General features: G+C 41.7%; 2 protein-coding genes across 2 annotated transcripts in view; one reads left to right on the top strand and one right to left on the bottom strand.

Moving 5' to 3' along the window:
- Positions 1–7,828: 7,828 nt before the first annotated feature.
- LOC120841007 lies at positions 7,829–9,497 on the bottom strand. Its single transcript, XM_040211832.2, has 2 exons — positions 9,142–9,497; positions 7,829–8,829 (listed from the first exon to the last, which is right to left on the bottom strand). The coding sequence occupies exons 1-2, from the start codon at positions 9,478–9,480 to the stop codon at positions 7,864–7,866; spliced, it is 1,305 nt and encodes a 434-aa protein (XP_040067766.1). The 5' UTR covers positions 9,481–9,497; the 3' UTR covers positions 7,829–7,863.
- An 856-nt stretch (positions 9,498–10,353) lies between these two features.
- The window catches only part of LOC120840960 (neuronal acetylcholine receptor subunit alpha-7-like), a 122,631-nt gene continuing 119,764 nt past the window's right edge, over positions 10,354–13,220 (top strand). Inside the window, exon 1 of the mRNA XM_040211770.1 lies at positions 10,354–10,530. Coding sequence (XP_040067704.1) covers positions 10,354–10,530 — 177 coding nt within the window. The remainder of the gene's footprint in view (positions 10,531–13,220) is intronic.

The following is a 13,220-nucleotide window of genomic DNA, read 5'->3' on the forward strand; positions in this document are numbered from 1 at the left end:
TTCGCATGCCCACAAATCGGCTAATTATTTCCATACCAATGGCGTGAATTTAAAGAACAAAAAGTACTTGAATAATAACAATCACATCTGACTCAATAAAAAGAAAGAAAGAAAAGAAACAGTATAAATTAATAATATACAATAAATACGTGGGACCGTATGTACGCTTACAATATCCATACCAATGCCGCCCCTCCACCCCCACCGCCAACACACACGCTTCTTATTCCTGTTTTGCGATCAAGACGCATGAATGCCCATAGAAGAGCTCCCTATTCGAAAACTGGCGGGGAAGGAGCGCCAGCGAGACCGTAAAATCAGTCAAGCCCGCATTCGCGTAGTTCTCCCCCGTCTCCCACAAAAGGCGCAGCGTTCTTCATTCACGCAAAAGCTCGAACGTGCAATCGCTCGTGCTCAAAGGTGCCCTTCCCCCTTCGGGAGAGAAGGAGAAAGAATGAATATGCTCTTTTCAGCCCTAAGCAGACAGTGCGGTGGGAGCTAGGAACTCGTCGAAACAATCGACCGCGTCCCATTCATTACCTGAGCCCGTCCTCTCCGCCCATGGGTATGAGCCGGAGCGAGTTCGCGTGGCCAAAGATGGACGCCTGCCCAACGAACACGTAGCTTAGACCACACTGTCATCTGAGGGTTGAACGGAGTATAGGAAAAGGTGTAAGCGAACGAGTGAGGAGGAAAATAAGCAAGTCTGCTTGGCATGATGAAGCGTGTCAGCAAATGCCCGAGAAGCTTTGGAAAACTTACTAGCGCAAAGGATTCAGGCGTGGCGGAGGTCAGACAATGAGCGAATAATAATAATATTGAGCAAATAAAAACGAGGAGGAAAAGGAGATACAAGAAAAATGGGAGAATGGGATGTTCGGGGTTGGAGGATGTGTATTTCGTGAACCGAGGGGATAAAATCGGTGGATAGGTCAGGCGGCGTCCAACGGAGAGAAGGTAAGATTCTCCGGGGCAACTGAGCGGTCGTGCGGAACAACTCTGGCGGAGGCCGCGCTGCTTGGAGAGGCTGGCAACGGCCAGCCAGTTGGGGAGGTAAAATAAGGCGCGTGTCTACGTGAGGCTCAGGGACATAAAGCCGTGCTTTTGCGTCTTGTTCACGGATAGTATGCGAGCTTGTATGTAGGCTTGTTGCTCAAGTCGCGGAACAGACACAGGTACCTGAGACCACTGAGTGCTCGCAAGCGTGAGGGGTAATCATTACTGTATGCTAGAATTATTAGGTCGTCCGACACGCCCTTGTTTTATCTTTTTATTTATGTGGTGTGTGTGTGTGTGTGTGTTTATTCGGCGGATGAGACATTTGATGTTATTCACTTTGCTCTAGTGGTGGTTGATTAGGGATATACGCAAGACACATTTTTCAAACACGCATTAGCATGTTTTCATGGTTTGACTCACGCTTGTGTACACATGGCTTTAGTTGATCGCAAATCACTCAGACGGACAATTTTGTGGTCACTTGTGTTCATTATTGATGGCAAGAACAACAAGGAAGCACCAGCGATTGTAATTTTGATAAGTGCATCGCGCGACACAGTTTCAGTTCAGTTTATTTATCTTCCGACGACCGAAATAAACATTTCTCGTGCTAAGTTATGGATTGAAAATTACAATATTAGAAAGCCCGTTGTAATAAGACATAGTTGTTTTATAAGCTTAGCGACTTGTTTCATAAATGAATCAATATTAAACCAAATTGTCATTGTCTCGCGTCACTGTTTTCTTACACAAGGTTTGTAACCTTACATTTGAAAGTTTTGTATCGCATCAGCGTGTAAATAAAAAATGTCTCTCAATGACCAAAAAAGCAGAAATCCAAGAAAAAGAATAAAAAATAAACGGCGACGATGGCGTTCAAAAGGAACATTTTCACCGTTTCGTTTTTGGATATGTACAATACCCAAAGTTCTCAAGCGACTTCGGAAAATGCTGTTGAGGTTTGATTTGATGTATAAAATATTACGAACACGCTTTAAGCATCTGGATTTGTTTCTCTCCATACCTATTGTAGCCAGTTACAACACTTTCTTCACTCGTACCAAAAGGGAAACTGAAGCGGTTCTCTATTTGAGTAAAAATAATGAAATGGGATTTATTTGGCCTTCAGGATTACGAATACTGAGATTTCTTTTCTCAATATTGAGCCCGGAAGTTTCAGAAAATCATTTTTAATGTACCACTGAAGCCCCATCTTCCAGGAGCGTTACGCCATAAAAGGAGTTTTCGAAATCTCCGCTTTGACGTATATTCAGTGCATATTAAAGCTATGCATGCACACTCCTGCTATTTTCAGAAAGGTAAAAAAAGATGTCATGACTGGTGTCTGTGTGTGGAATATACCTGACAAGCTTTACATTTGCTAAATTACATAAGCATCCAAGAGAATGTTCGGAACGTAGGTACGCGCGCTGCACTGCTCTCCGACCCTATACAAAAAAAAAAAAAAAAAATTAAATCACCAAAATTAAGCGTCCGTGGAACACGCGTGCGAAGTGCCAGTTGTTTTAGATTTTTGCTTTCCAACTTTCAGAGGTAAAGACGCCAGCGTGCGCAGCGCGTGTACCTACGTTTCCGACATTCTTTTTGAAGGTAATTCGGCAAAAGGTATATTGCACGTGTTGTCCACCCAAACGACATGGGCTTGACGGCCAAAATATCCAGGATTGGCGAGACGTTTCTTGTGTTATCTCGTATTTAGGTACATCTTCGGTTAAAACGAATGTGATATTCATATTCACGGGACAAAACTACTCTAGCATTCACCTCTAACTCGTTTTCTTCATTAACGTTTTCGGCTTCTCTTCAAAGACTCACCTTGATCAAAAGTCGAACTAAACTGAACGAAGAATATCGATTTACAGAATTTAAATAAGAGCACTGCCAAAATACTACACTAATCGGAAGCCGCGACCCACTCTAAAACCGATACTAAAATTGCTAATACTAGCTTGTCAGCGGACATTCAGCGGGTTCGCTTTTTTCAAGCAACCTTGTGCCCCGATGTCATGATCCTACTGAAGGAGGTTATGTGCTTTTACTGCTATTTCTTTTGCCGTGTATTTCTGCTGCGTTTTCAGCAGTCCCATCAAACGATTTCTGCTTGTTATGTTATGCCGTAAGTCGGGTTCACACTGCTCCTGCATAATAGAAGAAAACAGTCTGCAAACACTAGTCACCGCAATATCCGCGGATCTAAAGGCGCGTGCCAAGTTTTCTCCTTGAAATCATTCCCATGCGGCATTCGAAGCATGGATCTCTCAGTGACTCGCGTTCGAATCTGTATACAGACTGTCTTTGAATGATGCATAAGCAGTGTTACCCCGGCTTTCTGGACCGCCGTTTGTAAGTGCTCCTCAGCGATCGCGAACAAGTTTTATTAACTCCCCGCTCGCTCAAGCTTCATGGTGCCGAAGGTGGCATCCACTGGCGGCCATAGTTTATACTTTGTCTCACCCTACGATTGACTAAAGGCAAAAGCTACGGACCGCCAGATCCAATCACGAGCCACTTAGAAATTGTGCGGTAATTTGTTTTGATGCACGTGTCGGTGCCCGCGCCTCGGATCACTGTTAAGAGGACGGGTGGACTGTGGGTCAAATGGAAGAGCACTTAGTGACTCAACAATTTCACATCGCAAAGAAAGCCACGATATATTGGCTCTTTGCAGCGTGGAAGCTATAGAACTGATGCGGCGTTTTCGGATTCGAGCATTTTTCGTCCACCCCTAATCAATGTTAAGCGCGTCATAGTACAGAGTGGAACGTGATTGGACCTGGCAGCCCGTGGCCTTGGCCTTTAGTCCATCGTAGGAGGAGACAAGGTATAGTCCCTTCCTGCCGCGCGGGAGCTTGCGATTATTTTCGACAACGCTTTTGAAACGTGCATGGCACACAACCAATATCGTAGTTCTTTTCAGAGGGTAAGTGGGGCTTGTTTTGACCCTGCGCTGAGCCTGCGTTCATTGAACTTGCATTAGCCGGCAACTTTAGGAACGTGTATTACTTGTTACAGACGTTATACATATACGAAGCAAACCAGTAAAACAATAATAGCATATTACCTGACTGATCGGAACTGCTCTTCCGACTAAGCCAGTTGTACGTTTTACTGTATGTACCACAGTACCAGCTTAACATCACGCGATGGTCATACAGCTGATCAAAAGGGCTACCATCATGCTCGAGGCGAAAGTTTCGGTTTCGCCGTAGACGCTCAAAACAAAACTTTGAGATAGGAGGTCTACAAAACTACACAAGACATAAAACAAAATTAGGCAACTCGTAATTCTGGGGCACTTACTTCACTGAAAAGAGTCTTAGTCCTAAAATTGAGAAAATATACCGGAGTGACCCTTTAAAGCAAACCTTTTTATGTTGCTTGACCCGTTTCCTTTTTCTAAAGATATATATCTATATATATATATATATATATATATATATATATATATATATATATATATATATATATATATATTTTATTTCAAATACTCTCAGGGCCTTCAAAATTACAGAACGGAGTGGGGGTCAGTACACTTTGATAATTAGTCGGAACGGTTTATAATATTTACGGTAGTTTAAAATAGATGACGAATGGCAATTGTGGCTATCGGTGTGGGAAGATGGTTTTAGTCCACAGAACGTATTGGGAGGAGCGACCCTTGAAATCTATTTCTGTTTTATTTTGGAATGCCTACCTAATATATATGATCCAACCGTGAAGAAATATAAACCGGATGCTTCAGCAATCCATCTTGAAGTAATAAATTAGTTTGGCATATTTTATGAAAGAAAAACAAGCGAGCTATTTTTACGGCGTAAAGCAAGATTAGGCCATGATAGAGTGGCATTCATTGAGCTTATATTGGTGGTTTTTTATTTATTTATTTATTTATTTAAAAGTTCCCTCAAGGCCCGAAGGCATTACAGAGGGGAGCGGGTTACATCAATAGAATTCAACAACATACAATGAATAACAACCTATGAATGTAAAACAATATGTACATATTAGTGAAACGCTGAAATGTGAACATTGTTAAGGCAATTTTTGAAAGCAACGCTGTCAGATATTGATACCACAGACGCTGGAAGGTGGTTCCACAACACTGTAGTTCGGGGTATGAATGAATTGTGAAAAGTAGTAGTGTTACATGAAGGTACGCCCATCTTGTGTCGGTGATCAAGACGCTGTGATATGTAAAAAGGAGGTGCTAATAACTTGTCACGCAAAGTATGATTGTGGTAGTAGATTTTGTGAAACAGGCACAAACGAAAAACTTCTCTACGCGATGCAAGATTAGGCAGGTTCAAACTTGATTTCATGGATGTTACGCTGGCAGTGCGGTGATAATTAGTAAGTATGAATCGGGCGGATCTATTTTGAATTGCTTCAACTGCAGATGTTAATACGTCAGTACCGGGGTCCCAAATTGAAGAGGCATATTCTAGTTTGGTGCGAACAAGTGTTTTGTAAAGAAGTAGTTTAAGTGATAAGGGAGCTGCTGAAAAATTTCGTTTTATGAAACCCAGCATACGATTGGCGTTACTTGTTACGTATTGAATATGAGTTTCCCAGGACAGATTGGATGAAATATGAACCCCCAAATATTTGTAGGTTGTTACTTGTTGTAAAGGAGTGTGGTTTAGGTAATAACAAGAGACATCACTCTGAAGCCGAGAAACCCTTATTACCTTACATTTGTTAGTGTTAAGCTGCATATGCCATAAGTCACACCATTCAGATACACGGTCAAGGTCACACTGAAGAGAAGAAACATCGGATTTGTTAGTCACTTCACGATATATAACACAGTCGTCAGCAAACAAGCTAATCGAAGATGAAACACAGGAGGGTAAGTCATTGACATATATAAGGAAAAGAAGAGGACCCAGTACAGACCCCTGCGGCACTCCGGACGTCACAGAAGCTGAAGGAGAAGACGTGTCATTCGCAAATACAAACTGAGACCGGTTAGTTAGGAAGGCGTGAATCCAAGATAGTGTAGCGGAATCAATGCTGAGTTTGCTTAGCTTATGAAGTAGTAGACTATGTGATACCTTATCAAATGCTTTAGCGAAATCGAGGAATATGCAGTCAGCTTGGGAACTTCGATCAAGAATAAGGTGAAGGTCGTTAGTGAAGGTTAGTAGCTGGGTTTCACACGAAAATGACTTACGAAAACCGTGTTGGGCGGGAGAAAAGAAGTTATTAGACTCCAAAAAGTTTACTAAATGTGAAAAAATGACGTGCTCAAGAATTTTGCATGGGATGCTTGTAAGCGATATGGGACGGTAATTAGAAGGAGAATGTTGATCGCCCGTTTTGTGTATCGGCACCACCTTTCCCACCTTCCAGTCGTCCGGCAAATACCCACAATTAAGAGACTGATTAAATAGTTTAGAAAGTATTATTGAAGAATATTCTTTGGTACTTTTTAGGAATTTTGAATTAATATCATCTACTCCCGCGGAACACGATATTTTTTAAATTATCGATTACATTAACAATTCCACAAGCATCAATAGCGACCGGGTACATAGGAACAAATCCAGTATGTTGAAATGGAGGTAAAGATGACACGTTAACGTCTGAAAATGAAGCCACAAAGGCGGAGTTCAAAACAAGGGCACACTCACTAAAAGGCACAGCATTTCCAGAGGAACTAAACAATGATATTGACGATTTTTCATTTCGATTAATTACATTCCAAAACTGCTTTGGGTTGCTTGTTAAAAGTGATGGTAGAGTTACATTAAAATAAGTAGCCTTCGCATTTTCAATAGCACTTTTATAATTATTGGCTGCAATATGGTATGCAGACCATTTAGAATCAACATTTGAAAATTTAGCTGCTCGAAATTTTTGTTTTTTCTTGTTAGAAAGCCTTTTTAATGTGGTGTTAAACCATGGTGATTGCGGGTTAACGGAAATATTGCGCAAAGGTATATATGTATTAGTAAGATGCACAACCTGCGTTTTAAATAAATCCCAATTTTCCTGAATTGAGCGTTCCGAAAAGAGCGGCAAGTAATCATCAAGAAAAAAAGAAAGTTCACTGTTAATGGCCTCGAAGTTACCTTTAGCATAGTCGCGTATTTTTTTCTGAATCTTTGGAGCATTTCTAACAGGAACATCGATGACAAAATGTATTAATGAATGATCACTTATGCCCTGCATGGTGCTAATTGAAGATATTAAAGAAGATGACGTTGTTAAAATTAGATCCAATATGTTGGCTGTTGTATGGGTAATTCTAGTAGGAAGAGTCATCAATTGACTGAAGCTGAAATCGCTACACATGTTTATGAAGTCAGTCGCGTCTGATGAAAATGGGTGACTGTAAGCATGCAAGCCAGTCCAGACTATATTTGGGTAGTTGAAGTCACCTAAAAGAATGATCGGAACGGAAGGAAAGCGTAGTATTAATGAATTTATTGCGTCATGAAGACTGGTAACGAAGGAATGATTGTTAGATGGCGGGCGATAGCATACACCCAAAATAAGTTTCTGGTTATTCAAATGCAAACAAAGCCATGTTATTTCCAATTCGCTATTCAGGCGCACGCAAAACGATTCAATATGACTTGCAATTGCGATTAACACACCGCCACCAGTCCTTTCACCTCTATCGCAACGATAAACCTTGAAACTTTTTTCACAACAAAATATTTCGGAATTTTTAACAGAAGAGGAAAGCCACGTTTCGGTTAAAACCACAATATCAGCACTGGATGAGTCTATAGCAGAGCACAAGTCATCCCTATGACGCAACACACTCCTTATATTACAAAAAAGTACTGACAAATGTTTGTTTTTATCAGTACGACCCTCACCCCTCGCAACTCGTTATGATGATGCAGATGTTAGGTTAGTTGGAACAATCTCTGTGTTATCTCTCGCGCGCACATCGGGGGCGGAACCGAACTCAAAAACATTATCAGTAGTCGCGTTGTACATGTAGCACTTTTTGTTGACATGCAGCTTGTTATACCGCAGCTGATATATGCAATTCGTAGCTTTACCAAATTCAATTAGTTTTTTTCTGGCAATTCGAGTAGCTGGAGAAAAATCTTCGGTGATATACGTCGTGCTTCCTTTTAATTTTAGTCGCGAGAAAAGTACCTTGTCCTTGACCTTAAAGGAAGAAAACTTTATAACTAGCGGGCGACATCTGGTAGGATTGAAGGAGCCGATTCGATGTGCGCGCTCAATGCAATCTGGGGTAACCTGGAGCTGAAGGGAACGGGAAATAAGCTCGAGAACTTTTGTTTCACTTTCCGCCCATGTTTCTGACGCAACATCGGGAAGACCATGAATAATGAGGTTATCACGTCTTGAACGATCTTCAAGTTCATTAAGACGCTCGAGTAAGTTAACGTTATTGTTCTGCAAAGCTTCTGCGACGCCCTGCATCTCTTGAAAGTCGTGGTCGACTATTTCAAGCGCAGAAATCTTACTTTCAACAAGGAGGAGTCGACTTCCAAATTCGTTAATTTTTGCTTCAATGGATTGCTGGTTTTTTTTTATTTCTTCCACGGTTTTTATTAAACTGCTCTGCCCCTCCTGTGACTTTATGGCACGAGCATTAAGGTCTTGCAGCAGCTTGCATACATCATCTAGTTGCGTCGCTTGAGCTACAGTCATGGGGCCGGGGTTAAGCTCTACGTCGCCAGAGAGTAATAACAGTGACCTCAAAACGTCGAGACACTCCAGAAGTAATGCGAAAAAAACACTTGGGCACGGAAACAGCAAAAGGCAATGGTTGTTAGTTTTCTTAGCGTGTAGTGATGGAACGGAACCAACCTGCACAAGGATGCACACAGCGTTAGAACGATGCATTCCTAAGCTGTTTCCATGCCCACTGAAGCATCCAAGGGCGCTCCACGGTTTTAAAGCCAGGCCATCCGTGAGTGACGATGTCGATGTCGATGCGTAAACCCTCTCGAACGGAGTGAAGACACGCTGCGGTTGCGGCCAATCCGCGGGAGCACCGAAGGGCCCGCCGACGATGTTGTCCGGAAAGCCAAGCAACACTTGATTATTTGCTGACGGGGTGACGATGACTGGTTGAAGTAACGGTGACCAGCGCCGCAGGAAGAACAGCGATGCCAGTATCTGCACAAGGATGCACACAGCGTTAGAACGATGCATTCCTAAGCTGTTTCCATGCCCACTGAAGCATCCAAGGGCGCTCCACGGTTTTAAAGCCAGGCCATCCGTGAGTGACGATGTCGATGTCGATGCGTAAACCCTCTCGAACGGAGTGAAGACACGCTGCGGTTGCGGCCAATCCGCGGGAGCACCGAAGGGCCCGCCGACGATGTTGTCCGGAAAGCCAAGCAACACTTGATTATTTGCTGACGGGGTGACGATGACTGGTTGAAGTAACGGTGACCAGCGCCGCAGGAAGAACAGCGATGCCAGTATCTGCACAAGGATGCACACAGCGTTAGAACGATGCATTCCTAAGCTGTTTCCATGCCCACTCTGATGATATTTGTGACTTGACTTGACTTGATGATATTTGTTAAGAATAAAACAAGCAGAACACTTTTCTGCTTATTCAAGATTATCATTTAGTTTGTAATGACCACGCTTCCAGATAGAAGGAGCATATTGTAATTTAGTGCGAACAAGTGTTTTATACAGAGTTACTTCCAGAGAAAAAGGAGCAAAAAATAAATTTCGTTTGAAATAACACAACATGCGGTTAACATGCTGTGTTATCAACATGTATCAATTAGGAGATATCTGGAGATATATGAACACCAAAGTATTTTTATCAAGACACGGAAGGTAAGGTGATGTTTTCAACAATATAAGATGGAGGAATATTAGATTAACACCATACTCTTATGGCTTTGAATTTAGTCGTGTTAAGTTTTATCCCTTATAAGTCAAACAAGGTAAAGAGTGCGTTAATATCTTCGTGTAAATTCTGAGTATCTAAAGTGTTAGCAACTTCTCCGTAAATAAGACAATAATCAGCGAATAAACTAATGCAAAAAGGAAATAGAACATGGCAAATCATTGATATATACGAGAAACACTAATGGTATACCAGAATTAACGAAAACAAGTGGAGATCTCCTATCGTAGCGTGTTTTAGGTAAGAAATGCAAAAACGAAGTGACACCATATATCTCCTCTGATAGCATCTCGTCGGTTTGTCAAACGAAGTATAACTAAAAAAATGTGCGACGGGCCAGCCACTCCCCCGTATCGATTGTTGGACAAAGGGGAAATGAAAAAGAAAAACTAAAAAATCTCAAACCCCGTCTTTTTTTTTACGGTTCGTATTATAATTTGCTGATCTGCATCATACTCTGGATATGCATGTATGACCCTCTGTTTGTCCTCTCTTGTTTTATAGATACGGAGCAAGGTGCCCACGAACGCCGGCTCCTCGGCGATCTTCTGGCCAACTACAACACGCTCGAGCGCCCCGTCTTCAACGAGTCCGAGCCGCTCATCCTCAGCTTCGGTCTCACCTTGCAGCAGATTATTGACGTAGTAAGTGGAACAACCCACGTGCTGGTTGTGACGAATATAGACGGTGCCTCCTCGTGATAGACTTTGTACTCGGCCCTCAGCCGGAGCTCACGGTCTTTGTAGAAGGAGTCCCGATCCAGCACGTCTCCTGTGATCGCTTGTGGCTGTGGTGCGAAGCTATCTGAAGTTTGCTAAGCACTGCACAGTGCTTCATATTTTTTGCAGATAGTTTGCTAAGACACTCTAGCAAAGGTATAGCTCTGGGTTGTGCGTTTGCTGATCGAGTGGCTGTTTAAGTGGACACTTTCGCAAAGCTGTTTTGTTTCACTTGTGGCTTAGTTGCGCGCGACGATGAATGTTCAACAAAGTTTAGCTAGGAATCTAAATTTGTTAAAAACAGCCGCGAGTGTGCATTGTCTTGAGTACTATTCACTTCCAAATACAAAAAAAACCAAAAAAAAAATCATACATTAGACGTCCTTAGAGCAATACCTTAATATTTACACTTTAGACACCTTTTTTACTACACTAAATTGTTTCTAATGCGATACATTGTGTATTAAAACGCATTCTACAAGCGCCAAATTGGTGGCGATTTGATGGAAGATTATAGCGGAAGAGACGATTGACGTGCAATCCAGGCTGGAGTATCACGTTAAGATAATAACTTATTCTTAAGTCATCGGTGTGAATTAGATCTTCCTTGTTTATTTGGCAACAAATAAACCGAGTAAACAAGGGGAAGTGAAGAGCTTAAGATGAAATCTCCCTCTTTGTTTTATTTTCTATTTACGTGGCAGATCTTTATTTATTACACGCTGCGTTACTGATATCCTAGGTTTTGATACATCAATCACTGGTTATATCACCTATCGGTTTGCACCCTCTTTCCTCATGTTTGCCTCTGTGAACTAATATATGAATGTAGCGCAAATGTAGTGAATTAAAAAGAAAAAAGAACTCGGCGCCTGAAAGCGATCCAGGAGATGAAACTGGCTCAGGACTCTTTGAAATGCGTTTCTATCGTACACACGTGCAAGCGCTCAATATAAACAAGTTCACAAAAGTGTACAATGTGTATTTATTATATTCAATAGTTTGAAAGATGCACAACAGCATATTTTCTACCATAATTCATACCTTATACCACATCCATCAAGAAATGGTTGTGTTTTGCTGACAGTTTGTTAACCAAAAAATAACAAGCGTCAGGTATTTGCAGACTTTTATCGTACGCATTACAAGTAATCAAATTACTTGTAATCGATTACTTTTTGGATTAATTTTGTAATCAGTGGGTTACTTTGATTAGGCAGTTATCACAACAGCGATCTGATTACTTTTTGAAGTAATAAAATTACTTGTAACGGTTACAATTTGTCCACGCCCCCCCCCCCGCCGCCCAAGGCACACGCCTTTTTTTATGAAATGACAAAAATAAAATTTGCTTTTGTTTCTCGAACGGAAAAAAGAAAGATTTTTGCGGAGCTGTAGGAAAAGAGGTCAATCTCTTTCTATGTACAGTTTCTGTGGAATGTCGATTTTTTTTTTTTTTTTTTTTTCGAGCTGGGATTGGGAGTGGGAAGCCCCAGGGAGGCCACAGTGCGTTACAAAGGCGATTCAAGGGCGAAGTTTGAGGAAGCAGAATGTAGCTTTGTGAGTCCTTCGTTCAATCTAGCCCCCTCACGCACGCACACACAGATATGAAAAAAAAAAAAATCTTGCTTAGGGTACCTACTCGCAGCCCGTCGGAGAACCAGAATCGAAGAATGCCTAAAGCGGATGCAAAATATAACAAAGGCAGTTGAAATATTTCCACATTTCCCCTACGTGGTCTTTGTGACAAGCAATGTTTCGAGTTGAGAAGTGGTCTGGGCGATCTCTTCCGCTAATGGATGCTACACATGATCCGTTTCTAATCCTGGAGCTGCTGCTCTTTCGTATAACATGCGAGCTCATCCAGATGTGAATAATAAAATGAGCGACGCAAACTTTGAGCGACAACCCTTGCTCAAGCTTAACAAGATCTAGAACCCCCTCCGCTCCCCCCCCCCCCCCCCACACACACACACAGGCGAACGCCCAAATCATTAAACGTCTTCAAACGAATTCTATGCTTGTGTCCGCATTGCGAAGGTGCAACGATCACGAAGAGGGAGCCAGTTTTTCTTCAATACTTGTGCATATGTGAAATATAGGTTGGAAGTAGTTCATCGTTATCAGCGCTAAAGATGTGTCTTCACACAATAAAGTAATCGGAAAAGTAACGATTACTTCTTTAAGTAATGTCCAATTACTTTTGCCGTCGAGTAATCAAGGAATCTAATCGAATACTTTTTAGCCAAGAGTAATAGTAGTTGTAATCGATTACTTTTTTTTAGTAACGTGTGCAAGACTGGGTATTTGTGTGTTTACAGAATGTTGTTTATGAGCCGAAAGCAAATATCACGACATAATGAACTGGCCCAAATCACCACCATACTTAAATATAACGATACATCGTGGCGTGAAATGTCAAGAGTAGCTGACGGAGACAATGTTTTTTTTATTTCTTTTTGTAGCTACAAGACATGAAAAGGGTAGCAGCAATAATGTATAAACACTTTCTCCAGTGTTGTTCGAGGTCAAATGATTTGGTGAGAGCAATTTTTGCGTCGTAAATTCAACACATATGAAGACGTTTCCTGACCATAGTCGTCGTCATCAAATGA

Source organism: Ixodes scapularis, unplaced genomic scaffold (genome assembly GCF_016920785.2).
Source record: "Ixodes scapularis isolate PalLabHiFi unplaced genomic scaffold, ASM1692078v2 PGA_scaffold1__304_contigs__length_218370807, whole genome shotgun sequence".
Classification (NCBI taxonomy): Eukaryota; Metazoa; Arthropoda; class Arachnida; order Ixodida; family Ixodidae; genus Ixodes; species Ixodes scapularis.

Excerpts from the sequence above, each read along its gene's own strand:
- LOC120841007 (XM_040211832.2), bottom strand. The coding sequence starts at position 9,480 with ATGCATCGTTCTAACGCTGTGTGCATCCTTGTGCAGATACTGGCATCG. Across the intron at positions 8,830-9,141 it reads GTTCTAACGCTGTGTGCATC|CTTGTGCAGGTTGGTTCCGT; the intron begins CTTGTGCAGATA and ends GCTGTGTGCATC.